The following is a 17,234-nucleotide window of genomic DNA, read 5'->3' as shown; positions in this document are numbered from 1 at the left end:
GAAATAATACAAAATCAAATATACACACACCACACAGCACACATACAACAAATCAAAGTAATCAAGTCCAAAACTCTCTACCACGACGAAACTCTGCAACCTCGATAGTTTACGTCTTTCTTGACATCAATTTTCAAGTCTTGATACCAAATTTTATGGTGACATATAATTTACTCTACAAATTTAGAGAAGATTCCGCATGCCCTTATATCGACATTCAGAGAGGAAAATTAGGTGAATATTCTTCATTTAAGAGATGGTAATATTTTTCATTTAAATAAATAAATTTCTTTTGTCCGTATTTTTCTTGTCTCTTAATTATTTTTTGCACATACAATATGTTTTGATGAACGACTATCTTGTAGTTTAACCTACATTTTCACTCATGTTCATCACTTATTGTGCTTTTAATCATATATTAATTTTTATTTTTAAAATATGTGTATAAGTATTGTGTGCACAACTTCTGATTATATGTGTATCCCTAAGCAACATGACTAAATATCAATTCATCCATTATTCATTTATGCATATACAAGAACCCTAATTCATCCATTAGTCCCTTCAAATTTTAATTCTATTCTATCAACCATTCAACTTTGTCTTTTAAATTTACCAATTGACCCCTCAAGTTTTATAGAATTAATTCTCGTACCAAATCGAGCACTAAAGTTTTTATATTATTAATAAAACAAAAAATACATAGACATGAATAGATTTAAAAATATATCGAATAAATAAGATTAAGATAATTAATGAAAATAGTGCGTTTAAATAAATAAATAATGGAGGAATTAACGCATATTGACATGTAAATTTGGAATGGTTATTGCTTTGGAAATTCAATTTGATATTGAAGGGGTTGTTTTCCTTTTTCCAATAATAACTTCATTTCTTCCCTTAACTCCACATGCACCCTACTATTTTTGTGTCAAACAATTTTATTTATATGGTATGTAACGTATATATTGATAGTATTCATTTATTTACAAAAGTTAAAAAATCATTTTTTACATATAAACACATTCAACTCCTAATACCACTGTACATATATATACTGAATTATGCAAATTAACACAATGGTTTTGAAGGCAAGTCAAGGTGGGACGATGATTCGGGAGGGTTGAGACAGGTTTAGGATCTCAAATTGGATCAAACCCGCATCATAACCTGTCCATGCAAGGCCAAAAACAAATCACATTCATGGTGACTTCCAGGACTCAGAAGTCGCAAGAAATCATCCACTCAATTCTAATGCCATAACTTAGAGAACACGAGATTCCAGCCACACAGAACAGATACTTCCATGCAATCCAAACGGAAAAACACGAGTCAAAATCCAAAATAGTGCATGGAAGACTAGCAGGATCATACTAGGCCAGACTACTGCTTACCGGTTCTAAACTGGACAGGTAAGTTAACTGCCACAAAAGTCCCACAAAGAGCTATGGAACAACCTACTCGATAAATATGGTTTCTAAATAAGTATAGAACGGCTTGTAGGCCTCAACAGAAGAACATGGAGTTGCGGACATTCTCTTTTAGTTTAGGCATTGGTGTGACAGCAGGAGCACCACCAGGAGCAATACCATTGTGGCTGGACGACGTCTCTGATGCGTCTTCAAACTTCATCCACTGGCCCAACTGAGTGGCAGCCAAGTGAGCATAGCATATAGGGGCGACTACAGAATTGAAAAACGGAGAAGAGTTCAATTAGACAAGAAATATAACCATAGAAAAAAGCAAAAAAAATCTTGAAAGCTACATTTAAGTGAATCTTTTAATTAAAAATGAATAGAAATTTGAGGTATTGAATTACCAACAGAAATTGCAGTAGTACTACGCTGGTACCTGCAATTAAGATTGCAAGAATTTTTCAGAGGAAAAGAAGAGGATGATAAATTCAGGATTGACAACTTTTTATACTTCGGAAGTGAAATATTGGTTTTAATGAAAAGTCTACTTACACATATGATAGGGAATGCACAAGCTCCTGCAAGTCATCAGCTGAATAACCAACCTCGTCTACTAGGACATGATAATGTGTAGGTCTCGTAGTCCCCTATATATGACCGGTATAGTCACATAGGTTGTATGCTCTTAATTGAATAACTATTTAAGAAGAAATTCTGGGAATCCAAAATGAAATAAGTACAAAGATGATAAGCTGGGAATATTGAAAATCTTACAATCATTCCAGCATGTGCACACAAGTAGAAGTCGTTGTTCTTGGGATGACACACTTTATTATCTATTATTGTGCCTGCAGAATTGGAATGGTAAGGTTATTGGCACAATTCAGTTCCCTAAATATATGTGAAAAGATAACAATGCATAACCTGGCTGCACATTTTCAGGAGCATTTGGCTGAAAAAATTTGGTGTGGTGATTTTTCTGCGCAACAATCACCACAAACTTGGGCGACCATTTCTCATCAAGGAACTTGCAGGCCTGCCCAAATTGTACAAATACCAAGTTATGGAAAACACATGAGCGAGTGGAGTGAGGGACTTCATATTAGTATGCTGTGAAGAGTACATACCTCTATAATTTGGTTGAGTTCAATGTTCAGGACTTGATTGAACTGTGATTCGCTGACACCATCTCTGGAAATTAGAATAAGTAAACCAATCATGAATAAGTATAGTTTACAAACGACATTAGCTAATCAATACCTAATCTTGCATCAAGATAAAACAGATAATGCCGACAAGAAAAGGAAAAGCAAGATCAATATTGCTCCAGTTTATAAGGAGTTGAGTATCCACACTGACTATAATTTTGAACTTGTAAAAGGTTGGTGAACACAAAAACTAGGAGCCGAGTTACTAGGTCAAATCTCACAATATAGAAAGAAATTTAGTTTTCTGTCTTGAGCCATTTTCTGGGATAGTTCATTCAGCTAATATATAGAACACCCACATCAAAGACATCATGTTTGATTTCTTCAGTTAAATGTCATTTGGCCGGCAGACCAGAAGATGTTGGCTCGAAACATTACCTGAAGATGATAATTTGGTCAGGCTTCCTTTTGCCGGAACTAGTATAGAAATCAACCAGAAGTTCCCTGCAAGTGATGGAGAAGAGGATATAGTTATCAATGTGTGATGCTTTTACAAATAACTTGCCAAGTTTCAGAGCATAACAGCCATGGGCATGCCCACAGTTTTAATAGGACATAAGCCAAAGTGTGACCTTATAATGCCATCATCTTCAGCGTCTGATACACGTTTGTATAGGTTGTCTATCATTTCAACTTTTGGAGATTGAGTACGGACACATGCTCTATACCGAGAAATTGATGGCCACTGCCTTGAGCTAACAACCTAATTCATTAATCAAAGCAAGTCCAGATTTGAAAGTCAAGATCAGCAGAGAGAGTAACTTATTCAAATTTAAGTTTTTACGGGGGAAACATGGAGGCAAATAATTGAATATTCACTACGTGGGGTTTGGTAAGCTTGACAATGAATTACAATAATAAAAGATTGGCCTGGCACTTAACCGCAGCAATTGACGGAATATCAGACTGGCCAGGTGAGCCGTGTGACACATCCATTCCAAGAATTAGGGTGGGAACCTTGGATATCACTGGAAGTGAAGGTGATAGCTCACCAGCTAAAACAGAATTGAGTCCACCAAGCTGTCCAGGAAGCACCACCATTAGAACACAAGATACAAGCAAGCTTGGAGACAGAAATTTTACTATATCGTGATCACATGCTACAATTTGGAGCACCTAACCTTTGCATTTATCTTTAGCAGGAGATTTGTCAGATACTGATCATTAACACGGGTGGGCGAGAGACACTGAGTAACAACTCCAAAGTCTGACAAGTTTTTCCGCTTCCAAGGACCTTACAGGTTTAGTTATTGTCATAATCATATGCATAGGCTTATCTTAATTTTATTGGAGATTAGGGTAATGGGATATTATTGTATCACACAAACCATAGATATCAGAGTTTTTCCGCTCAGGAAGCAAACATAGAAGGAACTTTGGTGGGCCAGGAAGCTTTGACTGTATGTCCTCAAACATCTTCTCCACCCTAACAAGGGGTGGAGCACGTCGGAACTGTGGATTCTCTTCAAAGACATCAAATGGAGGTTCAATGGCCTGATACAATGTAAATTATAATAATTTATCAGTAATGTTCATGCAGAAAACACTAAGCATAAAGGATTAGGAAGAACATACAACTCCTTTCATCTCGCCAACTTTCATCAAATCCCTGACCAGGTTGCGCACATCACAGCGGCAAGAGAAGTTCACAACAGCCCAGCGTTCTATCTTACTAGCATCGACAACTTTCTGTCAAAACATATCAATAGCATCCATGAAATACAGACCTGAAGTGAATGTTTTCTGTCACTTATTATAATAGACTGTTTTACAGTTGAGACCTTATTGTTGAAATTCCACCTCCCATTTCGAGCAAACAAATCTTCTCCATTACCTACTTTAAGCTGCATTAGATGTAAGATGTGGGTCACCAACAGCTTTTCACCTAATGTAGCAAACGATAACACGAAAACTAGAATCCAGAGATGCAATCCTTGCAAAAAAATAAAGCAACATCCATATCTTAAAAACGCACTTTAGGGGTTGGCAGAACACGCCCTTCAACCTGGGTAAAGTTACTACTAATAGAAATGCCACAAGAGCGAAGCATAGGCTCTGCATCATAATTATTGATTTTCAATGCCTGTCAAACCAGAAGCAGCTGATTACACAACAAATAACATGCTAGAGAACTCTCTGAAAAGAAGAATCATATTCATACATTACTCAGAACTGACATCCTCTCTTGTGGCTTTTGCCTTGATTTCTCCACCAGGGAAGCTCTTTGAAAGGACGATAGAGCTTTTGTGTAACGTTGCAAGGATACCAGGGAACATAGCTAATACAAGCACATAAGCAGTCAAATTGCAAATTCACTCTTTTGACAGAAATTGAAATCTAACCCACAGTTCACCTCGATTGGGAAGTAAGTGGGACGTTTAGGCTTTCCAACATTAATGCATGGTAAATCAGCAGAAAATCGCAAATTAATGTTTCGGTGGTTGACAAAGTAGTCATAGACAGTCACTTCTGTTGTTTGAACTTCGCCATCTTCATCCTTGATTTTCTGCTTTAAAGTGAACCTACAATATTTTCGAAAAAAAAAATATATTAAGTCCAGGAAAAGAGTTGGAAAGAGAATATGAAATTGGCTAATAAGGGGCAGTTGCAAAGAATAGGTGAAAATCTTCAGAAGAGATATGCATACGTTTGTTCTCTGCATGGTTTCTCACTTAATCCAGTTATTTTGTACTCTTGGTTAGTCGGACTTGTCTTCACCCTCAAATTCTTAAGAGTGCGTTTTGCCTGATAAATACAAGTTGTAGAACATTCTGTTAGCAGTAATAAATTCTCATTTTACTTGTCGGGGGAAAAAGTTTAGTCCCATCTTAACAAAGACATTCTCCGACCAATCATAAAGCCTAGATGACTGCCTTCTTACCTTTGCCCAGTCAAGTGAGAAGGGATCTTTCACATTTTGATTGGCAACCAGAAAATCCGCCACAGGCCCAGGCTGGATAATCATAGTTGTAGATACATCTGAAGGTATTGAAAAAGTCACGACTGGGTTATAACTGAGAAAACCAAAATGAACTACCAAAAATCACACAAAGACGCATATAGTAGAACACAAGAAAGTAGTAACCAAACATCACCAATGTTCAATGATAAGCCACTCTGGGTGGTTCTGAAGCTAGAATGGAATCCTCGACAACCAAGAACACCACCTCCAACATCAGCAAAGTTCCTCGGGTCATTATGAAAAAATGATTGACGAACCAGCAGACAACCCCTGACATTGAGAATATTGTAAAATATAAATCAAAGTCATAAATTCAACAAACCAGCATGACTTACTGCTTTGCTGCATGCTGCCTTAAAATGATATCCAAAACCCGGAAGGCTTCTTGAGAGTTTTCAGATTCCTGGCCGCGTAAGGCATTGGCAATGGCCTGCATTGGAATTTTCGCAGCAAAACTAATCTCCACTTTGAAGGTCTTAGATTGGTAAGGGCGCCTTAATCTTTTCCTGTCGCTTTCATTAGGACTTCCATGCCCTCCTGGGCTAGCGTTTCCATTGTTCCTGAATACAACCGACCCATTTATAAATAGAGCAAAAAAGTATTGTAGAACAGGGACAAGGTTAAACAACAGGAATCATACGTACCTACTTGACGTAACATCCTCAAGCACAACAGTAAACTCGAGTTTGTTCCGTGGAAGTGGTCCAACAGTGAATAAGCTTTTCTCTCCATCGTAAGCAAATTCTTTGCCAGCCAATTCAGTGTCATATGTCTCGTGAACTCGGTCAAGCACTTTCCTGCCAACACCCTTCCCGTCAACTGGACGGCCATCTTCATAAAAAAGTGCAACCTACAGAATAACGTGAACAGGGGTTGGCATGTTACAATGATCCACCACAATTTTAAAGCAAAAAATGATATGATGCATCACCGACATACACTGTAGTGGAAGAAGTGTCCATCGACCTTATTCACGTTTACTTTGAAGTGATTGGTAAGGATAGGAACCTTGTTTCCTCTGGTCCCAAGCCCACGTCTAGCCATTGGGACTCGTACAACCTTCTTTACAGGTTCAATTTCAGCTTTTTGTGGAGTAACATTTGGTGGAACAGGTGGAGGAGGAGGCAGCGCTTCTGGAGCCTCCTTACCATTGTGTTCATTTGGATCCATTGCAATATCTCAATAGGTTAATCAAGTGCTTCTGTACACAAGTAACAATTAGAAACTAATAGGCTTACATTAAAACAAAGCATCCGATGCATAACGCGAACGGTGAAATTACTGAAACCATGCGACTATGGCTGAACTGACAATCTTCTACCAAAATGGATAAAAAACAACACACACACGCACAAGAAAAAAAAAGAAAAGAAAAGAAACACTTAATGACATTCACCAACAGGGCCTATAAAATAATCATAAATAATACTGAAAAAGTCCACTTAGCCGTTTCCCTCTTTAAGCTAATAAACTGTATAACACAAACGTCCATGCAAGATAATACAACAAATGCTCACACAAACACTAGAAGAATAGATGCATCACAAATTACAAGGTTTCACATACATATAAATGAATTAAAGAACTGCAAGCCTTTTATATCAAAGAGATTAGCATCCAAAGCACACAGCTTATTACTTGACACGGATTTAAATGGTCGAAGGAAATACAGTGCGCAGGCTACGAGAAAAGTATGAAAAGTTATGCATGTCAAATTCTTGAGAAAAAGAAAAGAAAGTGAAAAAGAATACTCCGAAGCAACAAAGTAAGAACCAAACAAAATATAGAACTACATACATTTTCAAGTAAAAGAAAAATTGAAACCCTCTTTCACACTTACAGAAAACGGAAAAACAACAAGCTACTCTATTCAGAGTAAAATGAGGGAAAATATATGAACTGTAAAAGACCAAGACAGAAGAGTTAACAACATAATCAACCCAGCACAACACAAAATAACCACAGTAAAAAAACTATTTAAGCAAAAAAGACCAAGCGATCTAGGAGGCACATTATCAAAGAGAGACCCAAACTTCACACCTCTGGTCAAGCAACAGCCATGCATGTCAAGAAAACTAACGGAGATCAAAAACCCATACGCGAAAAGAACCCACAACACCATGAACAGAGTACACGCAAAAGATGCAAACAAGCCTTCTCTTCTACCTTAAAACTTCACCACATAAAAGAAAATTCCGCTGCACAGTTCCGGAAAAAGCTGTAAAAACCCAGAAAAGCAAACGGGTCAACCGTTGTTCGCAAAATACAAAACAAGTTCAACAAGATTTCCACACGAAACAGTAGAAACAAAAAGGCAGAGCACCGCATCACTCAGTTCCTGGAAAACTTCAAACAAGTACTGTACATCAAAAACCCAGAAAAACAGTTTCAAGAAAAAGGAACTTCACGTACAACACACCTACAGTACACTGCTCCGAAAAAATTCAGAAAGCAAGAGTAGTAAAACAGAGCATGGTTAAAAAGGAAACCCTAAAAAATACAGAGGCGTTACAACTTTCAACGCAGTGATTTCAGAGAGAGAGAATAAAACCAGACATTTTAGAGAGAGAAAGAGAGAGTAGAGTAATGAGAGCGACGCACAAATACAACGGAGAGAGACAACTGGTTTTATGTTAGTTGAGGAGCGGAGACTGTAATCACAGTATCCTTTATTTGTGCTTTACATCCCCCCCCCCCCTACCCCCCCATCTGTCCCACGTTTGATCATCGTATTTGCATAAGCGCTACAACTCATCAACAAAAATATACATAAAAAAAAAAAGCGTGTTTTACAAAAAACTAAAATTCTTCCAAAAATAAAATATATGGTTAAATAATTGGGGTGTGGGGTCCACTTAAATACTATACCACGAGCTCATTCAATATGTTGCATCTATATTTCTCCGCTGCCAAATAATAAAAATTGATACTAACTTTTGAATATTCAAATTTATTTTTAATTTTTTTAATAAATTTTGACCCTAGTAGTAATTTTTAATAAATTTATTAAAAACTCGTCAAACTTTCTCGATTTTTTTATACTTTTTATGCATTTAAAATTACTGTTCCATGATTTATAATCAATTTATTTATAAAAATATTAATTATTTGTATTTTATAATATTTTTGCATATACATATAATGTGCCTCTTACCAAATTCTCACTCACAATTGGCACAACACCAAATTTAAAGTACTAATTATATACTTAAGTACCAATATAATTATTTATTTATTTTAATTGGTCGACATCATTTATTAGCTGCCAAAATATATAATATGTTTATTTTACACTTTCACCCATATTCATCACTTGACCCGATTTTTAATTATTATATTGATTTTTGTTTTTAAAATATTTGTCATAGCTATCTGATTATATGCGTGCAAGTATCGCATACCGTGGTGCTACTATAAAAAAACGACATAACTTCTTATCCACAACTGACAATTTACGACACCGTAACACTATATTTTAAAATACCAATTAGACTATCTGTACAAATACAATTACTCATTTATTATAATTTGTCCGCGTTATCTTTTAATCACCAATACACTTTCATATTTATTCTATACTTGCACTCAAGTTAATCACTTTTTACTCAAATATTACTTTAAAATTTTAAAATCTGTATTGTAATCTAATTATATACACATAAGTACTGCGTGTCACACTTGACAAGAACTGATATTACGAATACGTGCATATAAAATTTGTGTTTTATGGGGGCTTCTATAGAATTTTTATTTTTGAAAACCCCAATTTTAATGCACAATACCGAAAATACCCTTATTGAGGGGTATTTTCGTCATTTGACAACTCAAGATCTGCACATCAAAAGATGGGTCGGGTAGTCCACTATCCAAACCCGTTTACGACTGAAGAACCCAGCACTTGGAGAGCCGTCCAATCGAGACACATATCCCTGTGATGGCGACACGTGGCCCAAATAACAGTATCCATGTGGGCCTTGTAAATATTCTAACACGCTACATTTTAAGGTAACTAACATTTGCTATTTTCAACCTACTCTCTTCAATTCGCATATTTTTACCTCTAACAACTCTAATTTGAGCGTAGGAGGGTCGTTATTGGGGACAAATCCGACGAGCCTCATATTCGTATTTTATCCTCAAGACTCAATCACTATATCTTGGGAAGATACGTGGCCGTGATCGAAATAATCACTCGAGATCACATATTTCAAGCCAGATCACATATCAAACTGGGCAATAAGTCTATTTTTTTTCTAGAAAAGTGGGAGAATTACATGATAAATAAGAAAATATAATTAATTACTAAAAAAATACAAAATAGCATACAAAAAATATACGAAACGCCAAAAGGCCGTATCTCTTAATAATAAAGTATAAATTATAATATACTATTGCATATAACATATTTAATCATTTTTTCCTTTGTCACGACAATGTGTAAAGTGTTCGACCAAAAATTATTAAAACGATGGAGACCTAATCCAACTAAAAAAGTCATGATATAATAATAAAAATTATCGAGTTTTTATTTTATAGTTCATTTAAAATCTTTTATATATTCCTTTATTTGGAAATCCCAAAAAGGAAAATAAAAATAAAATTGAGCATCCAACTCAAAAATTATAATTATAATACAATGATCAAAACTGGTTTCGCCTATTTTGCATTTTATTTAAAAAAAATTCATAGTTACCTAAAACAAAACTTTATATTAAAAATAAATGAATACATACAACCAAGTTTATTAATAAACAAGATATGGGTATATCTTGCATTTGTAATATTTAGATTCTATACCATCTTACTAAATATAATTGATCCACAATTAATTAATCATAAAAAATTCATTTGAAATAATCATTTCGCCTATGATTTTATCAAAATGAAATAAAATAATCGTGTCTATTATTATGGTAAAAAATATAAGCAAAAATGAGATTATTTTTTTTTTCATTTGACTAAATTAAATTATTGATGGATCATATTTATTATATAATTTTAATTATTCATGGTAATATTATTATTTTAATTCGTGACATCATCATATGTACATTCAATTATTTATGAACCCGCTCGGGTCCTTATCCAAGTGCCAGTACGAAATTTATTTACTCAACTCCGTCGAGAATTACTAAAGTATTATATTAAATATAAAATAATAATAATAAAGTATAAATTTATGGTATTTATATATTAGAAATATTAATTAATGATCAAGTACTAAAGACTATTGATAAAAAAATTAGTGGTATTAAAATAAAATAAAATAAGACCCACAATAATATATACATATATATATGTTTTGTATGGGTAAAAGATTATAAAAAAAGAATATTGAAATTGTGTGGATAATGTTTTGTTTTGGTTTTTTATTTTAGTGGTTCAATTCCACTACTCCACCCCCCAATGCCCACAAAAACCACTTTTCCATCACTATCCATACGTGTACTTTTTTCTTTATTACTCTGTGCCTCGGACTTCTCGTTCTCTGTCATCTTGCCCCCCACATTTTGTCTATTCGTGTTTTTGCCCCTAAGGTGTGTATGTTTTATGCTGTGTATATAATAAATAATTTTTTATATTTTAAAATATATTATAAATAAAAATAAATTAAGAAAAAATCAATTTAAAAGTATTATTAATACAATAATAAAAAATAGTATATTTGGGGATGAAGGGTTAATTTGGGGAAATTGATGTTTTGTAGGGATAATTGCAGTCCGTGCGGGCAGCTTTGGATTCCGATCCGCTGAGGTCAATATGCACCCAACTAAGTGATACGGGTTGGATTGGGTCCTCTCAACTTGGAAACTTTTATTAATTTGGTATTTATGTCTTGATTTTTTCGGATCTATTTTATTTTCAGAATATATTTTTATTTCTAGAATAAGATTCTATTCAAAAATATTGGAACAATTGCACCATTCTTTTATAATTATATATTGAATCTATATAATTTAAAAAATTATATTTAGTACAATTGACATTTGTTTTTGTTTAATAACTAGATTTTTTATTAGTTAAAACTTATCGAATTTATTGATATTAAAAAAATAAAGTTCAACGAAAGTTTATACTTATCCCCCATTGACGTATTAAAATTTATTATAGGTCAAATCAATATTTTTTTTTACCGAGATACCATTATAACAGGGAAGACACTTACTCACATTCATTAATGTATGAAGATGAGTAACGGTAGTTTGGTCAGAAATAATTTAATCGACATTCAAATAAGTCTATAAGAAATTCATTGGGGGTAAATATATAGCCGTCTGTTTGTTAATTTTTCTGTCAGAAAAATATCACATGTTGTGTATATGTGAAAAATATCACATAGCATAACCCTTAAATATTACATATGCATTGCATGTGATATTTTTTCGACAAAAACTTGGTTGAAAAGCCATTATAAATGGCAATGTGCAAAGTTCGTAAAGTTGAAATGATAAATTAATACAAAAAAAAAATTAGATACCAAAATGCAAAGACGATCATAATTTGAAATGGCAAAATTAATGTAATTAACCCTATATTATATATATGAAATGCCAACATGACCAAGACTTTTTGTCCTATTATAGGGCAAAATGATAAATGACATCCTAATCACACATTACCACTTTAAAAAGTAAGTACAAAACAAAATTATCACACCTAAATAAACCTTGTTATTTGATTATGTAAACAACACATTAATTTCATCATATCTTAAAAATCCCAACAATAGTCATACAATAGTCTACACATTTTTATCCAATCCAAAAATATAAATAGCCCCTTTGATGCACAAGATAATGGAATTAAATATGTGACTATTTTATAGCATTTTTTTTTAAAATAAGAACAATGAACTATTATTAATTAAAATATATTGATTGCAATTATTTATGTCGGATATCAGTATCTAACCATGACCATTACAATAATTATACTATGATCAATAATATCAAATACACAAAATATAATCAATACTTATTATTCAATACAATCGGCACCCACTATTTAATAGAACCAACATTCCATACATAAGGCGGGATTCGAACCTATCACCAATTAAACTCGACCTCATTGGCGTAGCACATTTACAAACACAGGTAAATCTTTGGGAGAAATTGAGAAATTTTCCTATTCTACCCCTACAATAAGACAAAATTCCTTGTCAAATAGGGGTTCTTTCACTTGCCAAATTTGGTCTACCAACATTGTGCATTGAAGTGCTTCTATCCCACTGTGAACCAGAAAGAAGCATTTGATTGAGAAACCATGTCAAATGCAACCATTTATTTACCTAAATCTGCCGATTTGTGGAATCCCATTAATACGTTCATCTCAAAAGCAACCTCACCATACATGAATATATAAAGAAAAAGAAAAAAAAAGAGGATTTTTACTACTACTTTCATGTATCTACAATATATTAAGGTTCCGCTTACTTTCACGTATAAGCTTGTATTAAGAAATTAATATAAGTTAATATAGTATTTTTATTTTATTGTATGGGGGCTCGATATAAAATCAAATCACGGTAGTAATTACTGTTACATCTGAATAATTAATATCACATCGAGAGGTATTATAAGTTAGTCTCAAAATTGGACCAAGATGTGAATTACTATTGTATAAATAATAATAATAACAACAACAATAATACTGATATTATTATGTACTTGTTTATTAAATTTTGTAAACAATGGCACAAAGGTACGTAATTTTTCTACCAAAAGCATGTGGATATATCAAAATAAATATTTGATGAATTTATTATTTTATAATAATACGTATAAGTAAACACCTCAATAATTATGTAAAATATTTATACAATTTAAAAAATAATTCTATAATTCATTTAATACCATGCTCGAAATAAATGGGGCCTCAAAGAAAGAAAGTAAATGAAGAATAGAAGCCTGATTTCAACAAAGAATAGAGATAGATGAGAGAGGGTTGTGAAAGCATTAATTGCAGCTGGCCCAAGAACAGAGGAAAATAAGGGGCATATTGGACATTAACAACACTGCTTTTCAGGAAATGATGAAAATGAACCGCACATGGGCTTTGGCTAGATTACCAATCCGCTATATATTGGGGTGGACTACAATCACGCAGCTGCCCAAGTTGTAGCAGGCCAACTGCCAAGCCACATAATCCCGATTGGCTAAACAGATGATTGCCGAGCCAGAGGTTTTTTGTAACCACATTTGGTTAAACATATAAATGTAGTACATACCTATTTTATATTTTATCTTGATATTGTTCATATTATATATTTTTATTTTATGAGAAATTAAGAATATATTTAATAAAAATATATATTATATAGCCATGTCGTGTCTTAATTTTTTTACATTTTCCGTGTTGTCGTGTCTGTGTCCATATATTATAGGTAAGATTAGATCAGCTCTCCATGTGCCCGTGCTCCCAACCAAGAAGGCGTCAACTGTGGTATTTGATGGCAAAATACTATGTGGGTTGATCTGCCTAAACTCCTTAGGTCTCGGTATCCACCAATCTCCCTAAATTTGAGTCGTTTTGTCCCCCTTTAATTCGCTATCTATTGTCACATTTGACTAATTCTCTCACTGCCAGTATACTCTTCCAAGTTAACGACAGACGATTACAAGGAGTAGCCTCCTAAAAGGTGACGACGCGAGGGAAATATTTAGCCTTAAACAACCGACTACACAAGCCATTCAGCTGTGTGAGCAACAACCATCCTTCTTTGCCAACAAAGCGAGATTGAACGTCTTTAAATCTAAAAGTCCAAGTCCTCCTGCTTCCCTCGGCTGACATAACGTCTGCTACCCAATTCAATACATACATTTGTCCCCTTTGTTGTTCCACCAAAAGTCGACGCTCATCGACTCTATCTCATGCAAAACATAATCAGGTAGTCGGAAGCATGACATCACATAAGTCGGAATCGATTAAATCACATCTTTAATCATAACGCCTTTACCAGCATGAGATAATAACTTTCAGTTCCAGTTCGCGACCCTGCCCAACACTCGATCCCGAATAAATTAAAATAGTTCTCCTTTGGACTTCCCTGCCACCGTCGTAACTCGAGATACTTCTCGTGTTTCACAACCAATTCGACCCCCATGATAGCCGCCAACCTTTGTTGCTGCCACCCTCAACATTCCTACTAAATACCATACTAGATTTTTCGAAATTGATCTCCTATCTTGACACCACCCTATACACCTCCCTCATGGCCTCCTCCGTTGCCTCTCCAAATATTGTGGTATCATCGGCAAATAAAGATGAGAAATCCTAGGAGCTTGCTTGCTAATTGCAATGCCCTGCAATTCCCCTCTATTCATAGCCGTCTATATCAAACAACTCAATTCCTCTGCTACAAATAGGAAAAGATAGGGTGATCGGGGATCGCCTTTAGGAATCCCCCTTAGTGACATAAAATATCCAAACTGAGACCCATTAAGCATAAGCGAATAAGACACTGAGGCAACTAAAAACATAATGATCCTCACAAAACGCTCGTGTATACATATTATAAATAGCATGTCCTGGAGAAAACGCTACTAAACTCAGTCATACGCCTTACTCATATCCAATTTAAGAGCGAATGGGCCGTTACGACCCCGCGTTATATTCTTAACATAGTGATTGAGTTCAAATGCAACTAGAACACTGTCAGTGATTATGCGATTGGGAATAAAGGCCGATTGAGAAGAGGATATCACGTGATCAAATATAGATTTAATCCTATTGACCACCCATTTAGACGCAATTTTCATTATCGTGTTACACAGACTAATCGATCTAAAATAGGCTACTGTTTTAGGTTCATTACGTTTAGGGAGTAGAACAATATGAGTATAATTCATTTTGTGCAACAACAAACCTTCACTAAGAAAACTTATTATACAACGAGTGGCATCAAGACGGACCTCTATTTGGGTGAACGGTTGAATGAGACAATCATTCATCTCCGCCGTGACCCGGGGGTGGATAGTGATAAGAACTGCATTGAGAGCCCCATGCGATAGAGCGTTGCTAGTAAAGATAGACTGAAAATAATCCAATAGCACACCCTGAATCTCATCCTCCTTGGAACGCCAAAATCCCTCTGAATCTTTATTCTTGCTAATCTCATTCTGACGTCGTCTAGTGCTTGCTAACACATGAAAAAATTTAGTGTTTCGATCACGATCCGTCATCCAATGGGCCTTTCTACCTTGGTGCCATAACATTTCCTCCTTTGATCGAAGCTCCTCCATATTTGAATGTCCAGTTTGCTGTTTGCGTTAAGCTCGGTGTTCTGTTGCTGCTGATTCTCTCCTTCTTCTCTTCAACCAACCGATTGATATGTCCAAACTCTAACCTATCCCACTATAAGAGAGCGACTCTGCAATTTAACTGTATCTTCACATCATCCGACTCAAATCTAAACTGACGTTTCCTACGCTTATTCGCCTCCCAAATAGATGCTCTCCGCTCAACCAATAGGGGGCAATGATCGGAATATAGAAGTGGTAAATGCGTCACCCAAGGAGTGGGAAACCTTATCCTCCAAGCCGGATTGCCGCACTCTCGATCCAGACGTACGTGAACAGTATGTGGATCTTCTTGTTTGTTCCAACATGTGTATTTTTCTCTTACATACCCAAGATCAGTTAGATTACTATGCTGCAGAGCATGGCGAAATGCCTGGATTTGCCACTGTACTCGAGGAATCCCTGCCTGTTAGAATTTCAAAAGTTTTAAAAAAATACTAATATAGTCAACTTATAATAGTAAATTAAAAGTTATATCACATGCATTATTTAAAAAAAAAAAATTGTCCAATTGGGCCGATTCACTAGCCCCGACTGGAAGACTAGTCCCAAATATTGATTTGTGGGACTCGATCGGTCCATTTCTTTTAACTGGACCAATGCAGTCTTAAATCAATCTAATTCAACTCGATCAATTTCACATTTTTAATTCCATCGAAATAAGTAAATATAGCCTTATTTATCAGACTTAGAGGCCTAAACCTCGAGTCTCATTGATACTGGGGCCATTTAATATGAAGTAAACAATCATATTATTGGATTGATTCGAATATATGACCCAGCTACACAATTCCTTTAATATCGACATTATCATCTGTTAACTTATTCCACCTTAACTCAATCCTATCACAATGCATTCATATAATTTTTTTTTCCGACCCTAACTTCTCATAGGCCCTCTTTTTTTTTTTCTATTTTTTTTTTCATTCAATTTCTTAAATTGTCGTTGATGATTTATCAAGGGGGGTTTTGCAATAACCCTTGCCTTTTTTGATAGTAATAATTTATAGAGAAAATTATAAATTAAACAATAATGAAAATTGAGAGTATTTGAAAATAAAAATAAAAAAATTAAAAATTTAAATGTATGGAAAAGTGTTTAATATCAATAATTTTATTAATAAATTGTAAAAGTTGGTGGAGTGTTGATTATACTTTTTAGTTTAAATCAGCTTAACGTACACAACTAAAAAAGTTAGGGTAAAATACACTTTACCCCCCTTAACTATTTGTCATGTAACAATTATCTTTCTAAACTAACAAATGTAACACTTACCCATCACAATTAAATTTTTAGACAATATTGTCCTTATATTATATAATATCTAGTTCAAAGAATTTATTCTTT

At 34.4% G+C, this 17,234-nt stretch overlaps 1 protein-coding gene across 6 annotated transcripts; it reads right to left on the bottom strand.

Moving 5' to 3' along the window:
- Positions 1-1,123: 1,123 nt before the first annotated feature.
- LOC105170945 (protein argonaute 4) lies at positions 1,124-8,300 on the bottom strand. 6 transcript variants are annotated; one of them, XM_011091894.3, is made up of 24 exons: positions 8,187-8,265; positions 7,752-7,803; positions 6,525-6,786; positions 6,230-6,435; positions 5,921-6,145; positions 5,719-5,855; positions 5,505-5,602; positions 5,271-5,368; positions 4,977-5,145; positions 4,785-4,901; positions 4,599-4,706; positions 4,405-4,467; positions 4,199-4,312; positions 3,952-4,117; positions 3,745-3,857; positions 3,506-3,643; positions 3,196-3,326; positions 3,002-3,067; positions 2,543-2,606; positions 2,340-2,451; positions 2,190-2,263; positions 1,968-2,062; positions 1,820-1,851; positions 1,124-1,682 (listed from the first exon to the last, which is right to left on the bottom strand). In XM_011091894.3, the coding sequence occupies exons 3-24, from the start codon at positions 6,753-6,755 to the stop codon at positions 1,507-1,509; spliced, it is 2,733 nt and encodes a 910-aa protein (XP_011090196.1). In that variant the 5' UTR covers positions 6,756-6,786; positions 7,752-7,803; positions 8,187-8,265; the 3' UTR covers positions 1,124-1,506. The 6 variants fall into 6 exon arrangements, with proteins under 6 accessions (XP_011090196.1, XP_011090198.1, XP_011090195.1 ...); XM_011091896.3 differs by having other exon boundaries at positions 8,142-8,208; XM_011091893.3 differs by lacking the exon at positions 8,187-8,265 and adding an exon at positions 7,998-8,180.
- Between the last annotated feature and the right edge of the window lie 8,934 nt (positions 8,301-17,234).

The sequence above is a fragment of the Sesamum indicum genome, linkage group LG9 (assembly GCF_026168435.1).
Source record: "Sesamum indicum cultivar Baizhima isolate 11 linkage group LG9, ASM2616843v1, whole genome shotgun sequence".
NCBI classification, from domain to species: Eukaryota; Viridiplantae; Streptophyta; class Magnoliopsida; order Lamiales; family Pedaliaceae; genus Sesamum; species Sesamum indicum.
This window is presented reverse-complemented; position numbering and strand designations above follow the sequence as displayed.

Excerpts from the sequence above, each read along its gene's own strand:
- LOC105170945 (XM_011091898.3), bottom strand. The coding sequence starts at position 6,755 with ATGGATCCAAATGAACACAATGGTAAGGAGGCTCCAGAAGCGCTGCCT. Across the intron at positions 5,856-5,920 it reads AGGCAGCATGCAGCAAAGCA|GGGTTGTCTGCTGGTTCGTC; the intron begins GTAAGTCATGCT and ends TCTCAATGTCAG. Across the intron at positions 1,852-1,967 it reads GTGCATTCCCTATCATATGT|GTACCAGCGTAGTACTACTG; the intron begins GTAAGTAGACTT and ends TCTTAATTGCAG.